The 16,339-nt window shown below is 39.2% G+C and overlaps 1 protein-coding gene across 1 annotated transcript in view; it reads right to left on the reverse strand.

Annotated features, from left to right (window-relative positions):
- The window catches only part of LOC131236918 (uncharacterized), a 38,373-nt gene that overhangs the window by 5,327 nt on the left and 16,707 nt on the right, over positions 1-16,339 (reverse strand). The window contains exons 5-11 of the mRNA XM_058234452.1: positions 14,676-14,931; positions 14,222-14,438; positions 13,430-13,776; positions 5,617-6,147; positions 2,890-4,099; positions 1,644-1,994; positions 1,152-1,389 (exon numbers count right to left, since the gene is read on the reverse strand). Of these exons, the coding sequence (XP_058090435.1) occupies positions 1,152-1,389; positions 1,644-1,994; positions 2,890-4,099; positions 5,617-6,147; positions 13,430-13,776; positions 14,222-14,438; positions 14,676-14,931 (3,150 nt within the window). The remainder of the gene's footprint in view (positions 1-1,151; positions 1,390-1,643; positions 1,995-2,889; positions 4,100-5,616; positions 6,148-13,429; positions 13,777-14,221; positions 14,439-14,675; positions 14,932-16,339) is intronic.

Genomic DNA, 16,339 nt, shown 5'->3' on the forward strand with positions numbered 1-16,339 from the left:
ATTATTACAAACCTTTAAAAAAAACAACAATAAATATCAATCAAGGAAGAGAAAAATGCATAAGAATATCCCTATATAGACATAGCCATCCAATATGGGCCAAGGATAAAAGAGGAAAAATATTACAAACAATAATACAAACATAATATAAACAGGTAACGGGACAGACCACTCCACCACAGCCATCCAGCGGTACGGCCTAGCCACGTGTGGCATGGGCAATCATTATGTCTGAATCTAAACTCACACATAAAAATAGAATGTGGATTTATTTTCAGTGAACTACAGATTTTGGCATATGCAGTGAGCAAGGCTTTTAAATTTGGTGGCTTCGATCAACTTGTATGGTCTCAGCTTGAGTCTCTTGGGAAGTGTGTCTGCAGTGGGGGGCTCGTCGTATCAAACCAGATCAGGTGTTGTAATGAATCCAAGTCGACTGGTCCTAAAACCATGACTGTGTTGTGCCAGTCTTGAATCTTGAAGAGTGTGTTGCAATTGAACAAAATGTGCAGTTTGTTATTGTTTTCAAGGATCATGTCTTCTGTTCTTTTCATCTACCATTAGTTACTACACAATATAAAGGATGGGTTTGGAACACCCAAAAATAGAACCAGCCAGGAACCACCTCGGACCCATCCCTTTGGATTCCCAATATAATTTAGACTTCATTATCTTTGATTACCTCTTACATTTTCATATAGATTCTAAACTAGCAATTTCATTTTAACTAGCTTCCATTAGTTAAGGCAATCAGCTAAAACCAAAAAACTTAACAAATAATGTGGCGGGATGCTAAATAGGAAGCCCATCTCAAACAGGGAACAGAGGTAGGCAAAACCGACTCAAACCAGACCCAAAAAAAAACTTGGGCACAAGGTAAATGAGTCGGCACTAGATCATCTTAGCACCAACCTATACCCTCGCTGACCCATCTTATTTCAACCTGGTCCTGACCCAAACATTAATGAATCAGGTCTGGAGCTGAAATCCAGAACTGATTAGAAACAGTCTGGGCATGGAACCCAATTGCACTTGATATAACAAAGAGAAAAACCAGGAAATAAGTTAATCCAGAATTATACAAAACACTAACAATATAGAAAATCAATGCATCTTTACAAACAAATTGGGTATGAAAAAACGAACCAGACCTGCTCTTTCATACTCCTTCAATGTTATAAAGCATTTTGCAGCTGTTTCTGCCTTGCCAATGGATTCATAAATCTCAGCAGCTTGTGTGAGTGCAGTCCGAGCCTCTTCGAAATTCGTGGAAAGAATGCGTTCAGCATGAGCATAATGGCCAGCTGCTTTTGCCCACTTCTCCCTGAATTCATCTCCAGCCCGTTCAAAACACATTGTCGCCATCTCGAAGTTATGCTCATTAAAAAGCTGTGGAATAATTGAAACAGAGGCATGTGTTTTATAAGATTTCACAGCTATTGGGAATATTATGCAAATCATAGATGCAACAAGAAGCTGCAAATAGGTCTGTCAATGTCCAGGCACAAAACAAGCCCGTTTCCTTTTCAATCTTAAAAATCAGAACGAGGCCATCTCGTGACAGCCATAAATGAACCTGGATACGGCCAAAGAGGCAAATTGACAGCCGTAGCTACCGAAACCAAAATCACGACAATACACACCTGGATACCACGCAACCTCCAATCATCAGGAGTGCTTGCTGCTCGCATAGCTTGTGCGAGTGAGCTATCGAGGTGTCTTACTTGCACCAGACATAACTTCTTCCAGTAGTCAAACATCGGTTTAGAGAATTCATCAATACTCTCACAAATCCACAGCCGTTGCCTTGTACGAGTAATGGCGACATATAGTTGCTTCAGTTCTGAACAAAGGATACTGTGCTTGGCACTATCAAAACATGGAAATGACCTCGATTTGGAGTCGAGAAGATCTTGCTCTTCCATATAATTATAGATAACTCTCCAGTGATTTTTCAAAGGTGAAGCACCAAAAAAGTTGTATAACAGCACGTCCTGCACAAGGAACAAGGCTTAGGAATTTAAGAACAAAATGCTGCCAAACACATGCATAAGCGATGGAGGAATTAAACAATCGAGGTATTCAATAACAGTAACGGTGACATAACAGATGTTACAATATGGGTCACTGAAAACCGAGAGGAGCTGAAAGCTTTTCTGTATTTGAGACAACCCAAAGGGGTTGAATATATAGAGATTACGGTCATCTATATAAGGAAAATAATAAAATCAGAATCTTCTACCTATGGAAACGAACTATACAAGGTATACTAGCTATACAAGGTATGTGAGCCTGTCTAACAGTCACCACTGTAACAGCCATCACGACCCTATAATGGTCGATTTTTTATTTTTTATTGGAAAAAAAGTATCATCCCTACAACAGTCAATAACAGGCCCGTTTTGGACCTCTATTGGTGTGTTATGGCCTCGTATTGGTCCTTTGTGGGCCATTTTTTTTTTTTTTCAAATCTGGCATTACAGCCCATATCACACAAGTGGCACCACCATTACTGTTATGTAACCAAATCATTTTTTAATACCATGGCCATATATATGAATAGAAATCTCCAACACCTAGTTCCTATAAGAAAATATCACAATTTGGTTTCATAACCATTGATCAGATGGGTGAAACAATGGATGTATGATGAAAAGCCCACCTATGGAACCATTTAACCATTCAATTCTGAGGGAACATCCAACATGGTAGATATTTAGGGCATTGTCCATTTAAGGTGGGGGCCATCAGACCACCAGTCTCGATCAATGAACCATGAGACCCAATTGTAGGAAGTAGGAACTAAAGGGTGGAGACACCGTGCATATCTTCAGGTAGAGGATCATTAATTCCTGTAAACAGTCAAGTTGATAGAGCACTATATGTCACCTGAAATTCGAGCCCTTTGCACTCAACAATTGTTAGAACAAGAGCTTGTTTTCCAACATGCTCAAATATTTGCTTCTTGTCAAAATCATCACGAACTAAAATCACTTGTTCAGCTCCAAAACCTCCATTCACCACACCCCTAGTACTTCCACTACTCCCAAAAATTGTTATAATGGCATTCTCATCATTCCCTGAGTCAAGTAGCACTGGTGCTTCTCCATATATAAGACTAGTCTCAGGACTTAAAGGATCAATCGACAATGGAAAGAAGCAATAGAGCAAATCAATGACACTCTGTGACAATTTCAGTACACCTGCATGAGTTCGGAAGTTCTGATTTAAATGGAAAATCTCTGAGACTCGAATATCCTTTTCATTCCCTTTTTCCTTAGATCCACTCCTCAGCCCATAAAGGAACTCTTTGTAGAAGAGAGATCTTATATCCTGGAACCTGAAATCGATTCCCCTGGCAATAGTTTGTGCTGTGTCACCGGCAAAAACAAAGCCTTCCTGAACATTTTTGCATAAATATTTGAAAAGTGCAATCTGCCTCATCGTTAGGTCCTGGACCTCATCGATATAAACAAAATCTACCTTCTCGCCAAAATAACCTTCACAACGAAGTTGCTGGTGAAGGTCAGTCACCAAATCAGACAAATCAAATTCTTCTTTCTCTGCTTTTTTCTTCTCGTAATCAAGGAAAATGTTGTAAATTCTTTCTCTTTCTTCACTGCTTAAAGTGGAAACCCGGCCCTCAGAAAGCAAAAGGTAACCCTCCCTCCGAAGTTTACCATCCAAGGCGTCACCTGCCTCCACTCCACCCTTTATATGTGAAATGATTTGGGTGAATACTGTTGAAGGATCGAGCTTCTTTGTCAGCTGTGCATTAAAATGAGGCCAGTAAGTCGCTATGAAGTGCTCATAGGTAACCTCTTTGCTTCTGATAAATGCTTGGAGGGCAGGAGATTTTGAAACTCCTCTTGTATCCATAGAAAGCTCCCTTACACTGTGAAATTTATTGAAGTACGAGTTTGACATGGTCCCATCAAGCATCATCAAGAATTTTTGGAAGGTAATTACAAGAGGATAATGCCTTTGTGGTATATCAATAAAACTATCGGGAATATCGATGAAATCAGTTAAGCTGTCGCTGATATCATGCATATCAGTAGAACTAGCACTACCAGAAGAGTCACCACCAGAAGTAAAGCTGGAGGCAAAAACAATAAATCAGATCTACTTGGCTTTAAAAGGGAAAAATCAGATAATACCCAATCAAAATCACAATATTTTAAAGCAATAAATGAAATATGTATCACTTCCCGAAAAGGAACAACATCAGATAGTAAAACCAATTAGGGTCTTAATAAACTGAACTGAAAACCAATTTTAAAGGAAGTGGAAATATGAAACTTAAGCATGACAATTGTATGAACAGGGAATTACACTATGCAGTTTGAAAGCCCCCTATATAAAAGAAGAAATCATCTCCTTTAAAGATTGAAATTTTGTGGGATTGAAAGCAAGAACATTTCAGAAAGTCAATTGCTCTCACAACCATGGCACAGTGCATTACACCAAACATTGAGATTCCATATACGATGCACTCCAAGATTGTGGAGATCCGTGAATTCACCAAGAAATATGATTTTAGGAGTTACTTAACATGAATCCCGAGCACATCAAGCATCACATGCTTGACAAAGAAATAAGACAATGGTCATGATATGGTTACATTTAAAGAGTTATTTATCCTACATGAAAATGCACACATCAATTTACCTACTTGGCACACAATGTAGGTCACATTGTCCGACATTTTGAGGATAAATCTTTGTGATAATAACCTGGCATGCAATCATAATGTTGTTGGTGATTCAAGGGATATGCATTGTTGGGAAGTTACTATGATATGGCTAAATAATATACATGCATGTAACACTCCTTGACAACCAACAACATTCACTAACTTGCTAGCAGAGGCCATCTTTAACAAGATGGTAAGGTGGGAAAAATTATAATACGTATCTGACAAGGAATAAGAAATGATTAATTGATTAATCAAAAAGATGAAAACCATTTTGTAATTTTATTAATTACTAAATATATTATTTTAAAAACCTGCCCAACTACATTGTTTGCAAAACAATGTAGTTGTTTTGTCGTTCTCGGTGAGTAAATGGGTGGGGTCAAACTGGGACTCAATGGATCGAACAGGTGGGTCAAGGAAACATTTTTACTCTTTTTTTTTTTTTTTTTACAAAGCATATAGTAACAAATACATAATTAATAATAATAATAAAAGGTTCCTTGGCATGGACTGTTGTGACCAGGCCAGGTGGACGAGTCCCAAGCCCATGACAAAACCTGGGTAGGCTTGGTTAGCCGAACCTAATTAGGGACATGGTCTGGTCGACTTGTTAAAACCCAATTTAACTGACCTGGTTTGCAAACTATGGTCCTGAGTAGATGAGATCATATGTTCCTTCCTAACTTCCAACATGGTCATGCATTTCTTGGTAGGCTAGCATAGATGTGATGTTTGTTCTGGTTAGATGGTCATTTCATGTTCACCCCACGATGAATAAAATATTCAATCCCCTCCCTTGTATTTATTAAGGTATTTAAATATGAAACTAATTTTGAACAGAGGACAGCATGAATAAACATTAAAACCACAACATGATAATTCCAAGGTAAACATTAAAATGTATGCAAGCAGCACACCTTTGGAGTCGACGTATGTGGCTCCTTATAGCTGCACAAAGTTTTGGGCTGACAGTGATAAATATCTGGCGTAAGAAATTTTCCTTTACCTCCTCAGTATCCTCACTTAGCTCACTCTTCTCATACACAACCTCAGACAAGCCAACCTTTACATCAGATAATCCTTTCAAAGAAAGAAGATATTGTTGCTCCCTCTGAATCAGCTTCATTGTCAGTACTGTTGTCTTCCCAGTTCCTGACCTTCCCAGAATAAAAGTGCTACTAGGAAAGCATATTATCTCCTTTTCCTGGTCAGTTACTTCAAATGGAATATCAATTTCTTTCCCTTCATTATCCGTGAGCAAGTGTTTCACTACTCCAGACGATAATGAGTAGAATTTCATCAATAACAAACTCTCGCTGACTTTGGAGTTCTCCATACACTCTTCGAATTCTGCACTTCTAGCCTCTGCCACATTTTCAGTTTTGCAGAGTTTCTGATACCGTATGATATCATATCCTATATTCCAGCTCTTTGGCACTTCAAGTTTTCTAGAACAAAAGACGAAAAGGAGGCATTAAGAATATCTAGAAGCAATGATGAATTCACTTCTGTGAAGAAAGAATAGAAATAACCAAACAAAAAAGAGAGTTTTTTTTTTTGGAAGGATGAAAATTTAATAATTAAAAAAAGCAGTAAGACAGCAAAAGAATACAAAGAAAACAAAAACAAAATAGAAAACTACAGCATGGACCAATCTGGACCTGACAGGTTACAACCACCAAGCTTAGCACAACCCAACCTAAAACCAGGGATCTAGCTTTATAGAAGATTCCCTTAGCATTCCCGGAAACATCTCTAAAGCATCAATTGTTCCTTTCACCCCAAATAGACCAATGGCCAGCAAGGAGAGAGCCTCCAAACCACACGACCCAAGGGTCGTACGCCTCCACCATGCCACTGAGTAAAGAAGTATACAATAGAATTAGGCAAATCCCATGCGATACCAAAAGACACAGAATCTATCCCACAATTACCTAGAGAAGGGACATTGTAAGAAAATATGAAGAACCAGTTCCTCGTTGCCCAAGCAAAGCAGGCAAGCATTGACTACAATTATGAAAGCCGAGAGGAGCTGAAGCTTTTCTGTATTTGAAACAACCCAAAGGGGTTGAATATATACAGATTACAGTCATCTATACAAGGAAAATAATAAAATCAAAATCCTCTACATATGGAAACTAACTATACAAGGTATACTAACTATACAAGGTATGTGAGCCTGTCTAACATCTCCCCTCAAACTAATGTTGGTCATCGACAAGTAATAGTTTGGCAACTAGAAATGAGTGACATGCAGATGTGAGGGACTTGGTAAGAATGTCAGCAATCTGATCATGGGATGCAACATGTGGAAGAGAAATGAGCCCAGACTAAATTTCTCGCGGATAAAGTGACAATCAACTTCAATATGCTTTGTCCGTTCATGAAAAACTAGGTTAGAGGCAATCTGAATGGCACTTAGATTATCAACATGGAGTGGAGTAAGATTCTGCAGAGGAATGCCCAAGTCGGAAAGAAGTCCACGTAACCAGACAAGCTCACTACACACAGCGGACATCGCCCGATACTCAGCTTCTGTGCTTGATTTGGAAACAGTGGCCTGCTTCTTACACTTCCAAGAGATGAGAGAAGTGCCGAGAAAAACACAGTAGCCAGTGGTATATCTTCGTGTGAGAGCGCAACCGGCCCAATCAGCATCCGAATAAGCACGAAGGTCTAGAGTCGCCGTGGAGGAGAAGAACAATGATTGATCTAGAGTTCCACGTAGGTACCGTAGGATGCGCAACACTGCAGTCATATGAAGAGTCCGGGGAGCATAAACAAACTGACTGACGACTTGGACAGCGTAGGCAATATCAGGGCGAGTCATAGTTAAGTAAACTAGACTCCTAACTAAACGGCGGTATAAGTCGGGCTGTGCAAGTAGATCACCATTGTCACGGCCATATTGAACGTTAAGATCTAAGGGAGTCTGAACTGTCTTCTGATCCGTCAATGATATCAAGGCGAGAAGATGCTTGTTATATTTACGCTGGCTGACTAGGATTCCACGTTTAGAACATGAAATTTCAAGCCTAAGAAAGTATGTGAGATGGCCGAGGTCTTTCATCTTGAAGGAGGATTGCAGAACTTCCTTTAAAGTCGAGATGCCAGTAGCATCGCTACCAGTCAGAATTAGGTCATCAACATAGACAAGAACAATGACAATGCCGCGAGCAGTGGTGCGCAGAAATAAGGATGGGTCATGACTATTTTGAGTAAAGCCAACACCTGTAACAACATCGTAAAAGCGCTAGAACCATGCCCGAGGTGCCCGTTTGAGACCATACAGGGCTTTCTTTAGGTGACATACCTTATTTTCAGGGATTAAAGAGTCAGGAGGAGGTTTCAAATATACTGTTTCTTGGAGGTCTCCATGAAGAAAAACATTTTTCACATCCATCTGAGCAAGTGGCCGAGAGCGAACAGAAGAGATTGCCAGAAGAGTATGAACATTTTTCTTCTTGGCTACGGGAGCGAAAGTCTCATCATAATCAATTCCGTATTCCTGTTTGTATCCCTGAGCGACAAGTCGAGCCTTGTATCGATCCAATGATCTATCAGACTCGAGCTTGACAGAATAAATCCATTTGCTACCAATTAGCTATTGGTCAGCGGGTCGAGTGACAATGTCCCACGTATGATTATCATCCAATGCCACAAGTTCTTCTGCCATAGCCTTTTTCCAACAATTATGAATGGCTAACTAAGAGTATGAAGTAGGAATAGAAACAGTATACAAAGTAGCATTCATAGCAGACATAGAGCATATCAAGCGATCAGGCGCTCGATGTACACGATCGGAACAACATAGCGAGGTAGGTTCAGGATCTGCAACAGGTACAGTAGGTTCAGGTTGAGGAATAGGTGGTGGAGCTATACGTGATCGACGGGAGTAAACCTGCAACAGACGAGGGAGAGTACTCGAGGCAAAAGGAATATCAGGAAAGGTGGTTAGACCAGGAGATTTTGGGGTGTGCAGAGCAGGAAGAGATGAATGAAAGGCAATATGTTCGAGAAAAAAAACATGTCGTAAAACCCGAACACGACGAGAAACTGGATCATAACATCGAAAACCCTTCTGAGTTTCTCCAAATCCCAAGTACATACATTTGATCGATTTTGGAGATAGTTTGTTACGCTCACGTGAAGCCAGGTGAACAAAACAGACACAACCAAAAACACGAAATGTGAAATATGCAGGAGATGAGCCGTTGAGAACAAAGTATGGAGATTTACTATTCAAAACGTTGGTTGGCATCCGGTTAATCAAGTAGACTGAATGTAACATAGCTTCTACCCAGAAAGAACAAGGAACACTCATAGCTGTCATCAGAGTGTTGGCAGTTTCAACAATATGACGATTTTTTTCATTCAGCCACCCCGTTCTGTTGTGGAGTATCAGAACAGGTGGTCTAATGAATAATCCCATGACCCTGAAGAAATGTACGAAAATCGTTTGAGAAATATTCCCCCCTGAGTCAGAGCGGAGAGTTTGAACTGGAACTCGAAATTAAGTCTCCACCATAGAGTGAAATATCTTGAATTTTTCAAAAACCTGTGACTTTGAGTGCAGGAAATAAATCCAGGTGTAACGTGTGAAATCATCAATGAATATAACATACTATCGTAACCCAGAGAAAGACATAACTGGTGAAGGACCCCAAACATCTGTATGCACTAGTTCAAACATAGAAGATGATTTTGTAATACTTAAAGGAAAAGGAATACACTTACTTTTGAAAGACAACAAGATGAACAAGAATAATCCAAATCTGTTTTATTAAGAGAAACGTTCCCTAACATGCCAGAAGAAAATAATTGAATTAACCGATTGGAATGTGAATGATCAAGACGAAAGTGCCACAGTTTCCACAATTTATTTGCCAAACAAATATCTGATGAAGATGGAGAAAAGAAACAACGAGCCGGAGTGACAGATGGATCAAAGTCCAGCACATACAGACGACCATGCCGCCTACCCATCCCAAGTACCTTCCCCGTTGCCAGATCCTGCACAAAACAACAGTTGGGAAGAAATATGACTAAGCAGTTATTGGATGTGAGTTGACCAACTGAAATTAAATTGGAGGAGAGGTTAGGGACATGAAACACATCACGAAAGGTGAACTGGCGATGAGTAGAAGGAGAGAAAGTCAATGATCCAATGGACTGAATAGGTAGTCTAGTGCCATCCACAGTAGAAATAGCTTGGTTGCCGATGTAGGGACGAATATCACGAAGATGGGATATAACACCAGTTATATGATTGGAAGCATCCGAATCGAAGAACCATGTAGAAGATGGGGAAATACTTGACATACCGGCCGCAGAAAGGGCTTGAACGTTTTGCTGGAGCATCTCAGGAGTCAAAGGTGATGAAAGACCTTTAGCAGAACCAGTAGAGGCAGAATTACTAACAGGCGGCTCGAAAGAAATAGTGGCAGCAGTAGCAGAAAGAGCACGACCACGGCCACGGCCACGACCACGACCACCACGTCCACGGCCGAAAGAAGATGCATAGGCACGTGTACGGCAGTCCTAAATATCATGACCAGTCCGTCGACAATAAGCGCACCATTCTTTGCATTGAGCGACAACATGACCCACCTTGTTGCAGCCCCGACAAGTCAAAGGAGTGGAACCACGTGTTGGTGTAGTGGTGGACACAACAAGTACCATATCAGATGATCCCGGAGTTGAGGAAGGAAGAGAGAGAACTTTCAGTCATTGTTCCTCAGCCAATAAATCATTAATAACCAAATTCAATAAAGGAGTAGGGCTACGGTTCAAGAGAGTAGCCCGACAATACTCAAATTCCGGACGCAGCTTCATAAGAAATTGTCGAACTTGCGCACTCTCGCACATAGTTTGGAATATCTTATAGTCATGAGGAAATGTTGGATCCATCATAACCATCTCTGTCCAAATTGTAACAATTTTGGAGTAAAATGATTGAATATTGTCGTCACCCTGAGTAAGGTTAACGAGATCCTGTTCCAGGCGGTATAACCGGGCCGCATTACTCTGTTGATAAATTGTCTGGAGATGGTCCCACATTGCCTTAGCAATGCGATGAGGTGTGAGGCCAACAGCAATGGAACGATCGACTGAATCAAGAATCCAAGTAATAATCCGTCCATTGTTCATTTCCCAATCAGCTAATTTGTCGGCATCAATGGAAGTGGGGATAGGAACAAATCCATCAATTAGTCCCCACAAACCACGACCCTTAAAGTTCTGAAAATGGATGACCCATAGAGAATAGTTGGTACCATCAAAACTACAACGTGGAGCCTCTTGACGTGATGAGTTCTTGTCCATTGAGCTGAAGTATTATAAAGCACCCAAGGAGTTGCAACAGAAGAAAGTTTTAAATGTACCGTACAGCAACAGCAACAGGTTCTGGATCTGGATCTGAATCGGGATTGTGATCTGGATCTGGATCTAGATCTGGTTCTGGATCTGGAGTGGGATGAACAAAGGGGCGCTGGAGCGGATCGGATCTGGAACGGGACGAACAGAGGATCGGGACCCACAACAACAGATTCGGATCTAGATCTGGATCGGTGCAGACACAGAGGGACCGGACGATGCAGATGCAGACGTAGACGCAGAGGGTTCGAACAACAAAAGGGTTCGGACGAGCAGATCTGGAGTAGAGGGGTCGCTAGACGATGCAGCAGAGGCGGCCGGACGACGCAGGGGCGATCGGATGAGCAGAGACAGAGGCTGGACGCAGCAGGGGTGGTGACCGGACGACGTAGGGGCGGTTTCAGATCAGGGAAGCTCTAATACCATGAAAGCCGAGATGAGCTGAAGCTTTTCTGTATTTGAGACAACCCAAAGGGGTTGAATATATAAAGATTAAAGTCATCTATATAAGGAAAATAATAAAATCAAAATCCTCTACATATGGAAACTAGCTATACAAGGTATACTAGCTATACAAGGTATGTGAGCCTGTCTAACAAATTAAACCCCTCTTCTAAGAGTTTGAAGTTCAAAACTGATGTAGAAAAAAAATACTAAAACAAAGATCTCTGGTTCTTCACAAATTGTTATGAATGCTGCAACTTCCTTAGAAAAAGTGAGCAAAGAAAATTCGGTCTTTCAAAAGGATAATATTCTAGTCAAGAAAATCAGGAAATAAACCAAATAGCATAAATAAGTACACATTGTAATGTTTTGTAAGCAGTGTTCAGAGTATCAGCATCGTTACGTATCGAGGATTGAGGAAACGGAAACATGTATCAATATTGCTAATTCTCATAAAAATATCGCAGTCCAAGAGAAACATTGGGAAAAAGGTGAAAATTTTCAGTGAAACTTCAAGAGACGTTAAAAGACAAATGTTTAGACATGTAGGAATTAAATTATTATAAAATACAACTATGCCTAACTGTGTGTTGTTGAAAAATAACTATAAAATAAATATACAAAATTTATAGCAAATCAATAGGCCAACACTCATTAACATATTAAATTTCCACATTACTTAACAATTAATAACACATTTTCCAATATAAAATTTTAAAAATTAGGAGTTTTTCTATTTTTCAAGTGTTGATTTTTTATTTTTTTTTCCGCCACAAATCAATGTGAATGCATGCGAATCATGCATAGACATGGATTTCCATTACAATCCATGCTAATATTTGAATAAAATTGAAGTTTCTATGGAGTTTTTATCACCTTTGAGTTCCGATCGGTCTTCGTTTCAAGTCAAGATTTATCCCCATATCCAAACTTTTATTCAATAAAAACCAAGAGTAATCAAAATCACCTAAGGAACAAAATTTAAAAAACAAAACCCCAAAAAATAAAGTTTTTTTTTTTTTTTTTGAAAATTTATGTTTGTCATTCAATATTCGCCGACTTGCAAATGTTTCCCTAGTATCAGGTTATTATCACTGGTATCAAGGATATTATCGACGGTATCACCAATGAAAGGGAACTTTTATGAGGGATTCTTTTCAAAGTATCACTGATATTGACAATATTGCCAAGTATTGCCGATATTATTGAAATTATTAGCAATATCTAGAAATTTTTATACATCCAACAATATCGATATCGTTAATCTGGGGATACCAATAATATCACCGATATTTGGAACACTGTTTGTAAGCATGAATTACAACTTCATGATGTTTTGATTATTGAAGAGAAATTACAGGACATGTTGAAAAACTTCTCAGAATTTTGCAATTTCATACCAATCGAAGTCTTGATGGCCATTTTCAAAAACCAAAAAAAAGTTTCAAACTTTATTTTTGATATATGATAGAAGATCATGAGACATAAGAATGAACACAAAAAGAAAAAAAAAAAAGTTTAGATAATTGATAAGACTCGACCAATGATGTCAGAAAATTTATTAAAACTTTGCTAATTCACAGAAAATGAAATCTTTGGGACCCTTTTTCTTCAAAAACCAGGGGCATCATTTAAAATATTTGATGTTTTGTGGAACAACATGACACAAAAAAATAAAAATTAAAAATTAAAATAATAATAAATTAATTAATTAATTAATTAAAAAAAACAAAACAAAACAAAAGCAATCAAAGGCAAGCTAATTAGATCACCACAAGACTAAGATAGTGTGAAACAAATGAACATGCCTGTTTAGAAGTGTAAATGGTCTATAGAAGGAATGACTGCAACATTTTCACATCTTTGCAACTTTCCATTATAATAAATGACCAAACCACTATTCGAACATACCCCTCAAAACATTTCACTCTGCAGTGCTCTATATAGGCATCGGTGTACATTGCAAAAACGTTATCAAGACGCTTCACCAGTTTTGGGATTTCTGTCATTGGTACAATGTCCCAGACCTTCAACACCTGGAAATATCTTCCATCCTTTACAATGTCAACCATCCATACAAGAGACAACTCTCTGACCCGGAACTGTTTTGCAAGCTGAAAGGAGTCTGGAAAATCAAGACTTTTACTTTTTGGACGCCAACCATCAGCAAGCCTCAGTAACAATTGAATCACTGCCTGTTTGATCTGGAGATGCTTTATCTTTGCAAAAGACTTTCGGAAATCATCACTGAAAAGAACCTACGCATCATGAATAAAATTAGTAAAACTTTCTATACCAAATCAATACAGAATATGTACACACGCGAGCTCGCACACCAGAGAAAGAGAGAGAGAGAGAGAGAGAGAGAGAGAGAGAGAGAGAGAGAGAGAGAGAGATTGTAAGTGTGCAGTATGAGTTCTCAAACATTACTAGATGGATTATAAGTAACTGCCCAACCAGCATAAAAATTTGAGAATTTGAAAATTGTATATGTCACCCAACTGTCCAGATGGAGCACCAAAAATAATACTTCTTTCTCCAACCAAAACAAATGAAATTTGACAAACTTAAATGAAGATGAACATACCAGAAAAGGATAAGACTTGAACTAATTTCAAGAGTTCCATTGAGATTTGTGAGGTCAACCCCAACAAATCCATGGAAGAAGACAGGAAGTACCACTAAGACAATTGAGTATCATACCTTCCATCTAGCCGTGTTGAGAAGTACAGAGTCTGCCTTCAGCAAATCGTCAAGCTGATTAAGTTCATTCTTAACTTGTAAAATTGCTTTGGCCAATCCTTTGTCCTCATCGGCATTAAAGAAGCACCCTCTTTCCTTCGCATCATATACTAATTCTTCCCAAACAGAATCACTTCGAATCAAGGTTGATGCATTTCCCAAAATCCAAAGGCAATGCCTACGATCAAAAAAAGCAAGCTATCAAGTAATTAAATAGAAATCTTGACTAAAACTACGAAGTTCAAATAATCAAAGGCAAAAGACAATGACCAAAAGCACCTTTAGATGGTACTAGTAATTAAGATAAGATTTACACTAAGAAGTTCAAGGTAAATAACGATGACCGAGAACACCTCCTCCTGATGGGACTAATAACTAAGGTAACATTTCCGGTGGGGTTGTGTGTGAAAAATACCTAGCCCTTGTCAAGGCCACATTCGTTCGGTTAAAATTCGCAAGAAACCCAACTGATCCCTTGCTATTGGACCTGACAGTTGAAAGTATTATGATATCCATCTCGCCACCTTGAAACCCATCAACAGACCGAACCTTTAGAGAAAAGCCATTGTGCATTTCGTACTGGTTTGCAATTTTCTCCTGAATTGCATTAACTTGAGCGCTATATGGGGACACCACTCCTATACTGAGGCTTTGCCCCATACCATCCCATGCTACAAAAGGAAAATTTATTAGAGCGCTGAGTAAATACGTACGGTAAGTCTTGCGAATCACGAGAGAATACATCCCACCATGAGGACATTAAACTAAAATGAACAAAACCAGCGGAAACATCTGATATCAAATTCAATAAATTAATTCATAAGCAATAAGTACATTCCTTAGAAATTTTAAATTATGCAAGGCCAATCAACACAAGCCAACAACTGTCGTAAGATTTGACTTTCAAAATGCATTCAACACTCGAAGACTCATCACATGAAAAACAAGAAACAAGATAGACACGCCAGCAACGAGAGGTAGTATATTTTTTTCTTGAAATGGAAATGATAATTTTGTTAAAGAGAGGAAACATTACAACTTCATGACAAGGAGGATCAGATGATTAGGAATCATCCACCCCAGAAGGAACAAGGATCCAACCCCATGACAACAAAGAACAAAGTACAATGTTAGTAGTGTCAGGTAGAGAAGTATCAATTATCCATTGTTAGAACTCTTAGGGCCTGTTTGGGCGGTGGGATTAGAAGGGATTAGGTGGGATGGGATTCAAAAAATATAATTATTACCTATGGCAGGGATTGTCCCCTGTTGCCATGGGATAAGATTAATGTCAGGCTTTGTTGGTAATATGGTGGTACATTGAATGGATATACCCACCATCATTTGAAATTACTGAGAATAACTAGCGTGTGTTGTATCTAAACCGTTCATTTGTTTTATAACCTCATTTTATGGCATGGGCCTAAAAATGAGGTAGATCCAAAACTTATGTGGCCCCAAAGAAGTTTTCAACGGTAAGTATTCAATCCCCGTTGCTTTCTATGGTGTGGTCCACTTGAGCTTTAGATTTACCTGATTTTTTGGCCCATGCTCTAAAATAATCTCAAAAAATGGGTGGAAAGTGTGGATATAGCCCACACATCATGTTGGGAACTACACAACTTGCTAACATTGAGTGAAATTGGCACGGGACCAATGCAATTCCAATAAATTCTAATTCCAGGCTTTTCCATTCTTCCCAAACATGGAGAGGAATTGGCACAGGACCAGATGAATCCCATCCCACCTAATCCCTTCTAATCCCACCGCCCAAACATGCCCTTAGGGCTCATTTGGCAGAGTGGAATGAGATGGATTTGGACGAATTTGTTGTTTATTAGGCGTTTGGTAGATAGGAATTTGAGAGATATCCAAATCCTCCAAAAGTACAATGTTAGAAGTGTCAGATAGAGAAGTATCATTTATCCATTGTTAGAACTCTTAAGGCTCATTTGGCAGAGCGGAATGAGATGGATTTTGGCGAATTTGTTGTTTTTTAGGAGTTTGGTAGCTAGGAATTTGAGAGGGATCCAAATCCTCCAAAAGAGTTCTTTTTGAAATCCCACCTCAAAGCTCTGA

This window comes from Magnolia sinica, chromosome 2, assembly GCF_029962835.1.
Source record: "Magnolia sinica isolate HGM2019 chromosome 2, MsV1, whole genome shotgun sequence".
Lineage (NCBI taxonomy): Eukaryota > Viridiplantae > Streptophyta > Magnoliopsida > Magnoliales > Magnoliaceae > Magnolia > Magnolia sinica.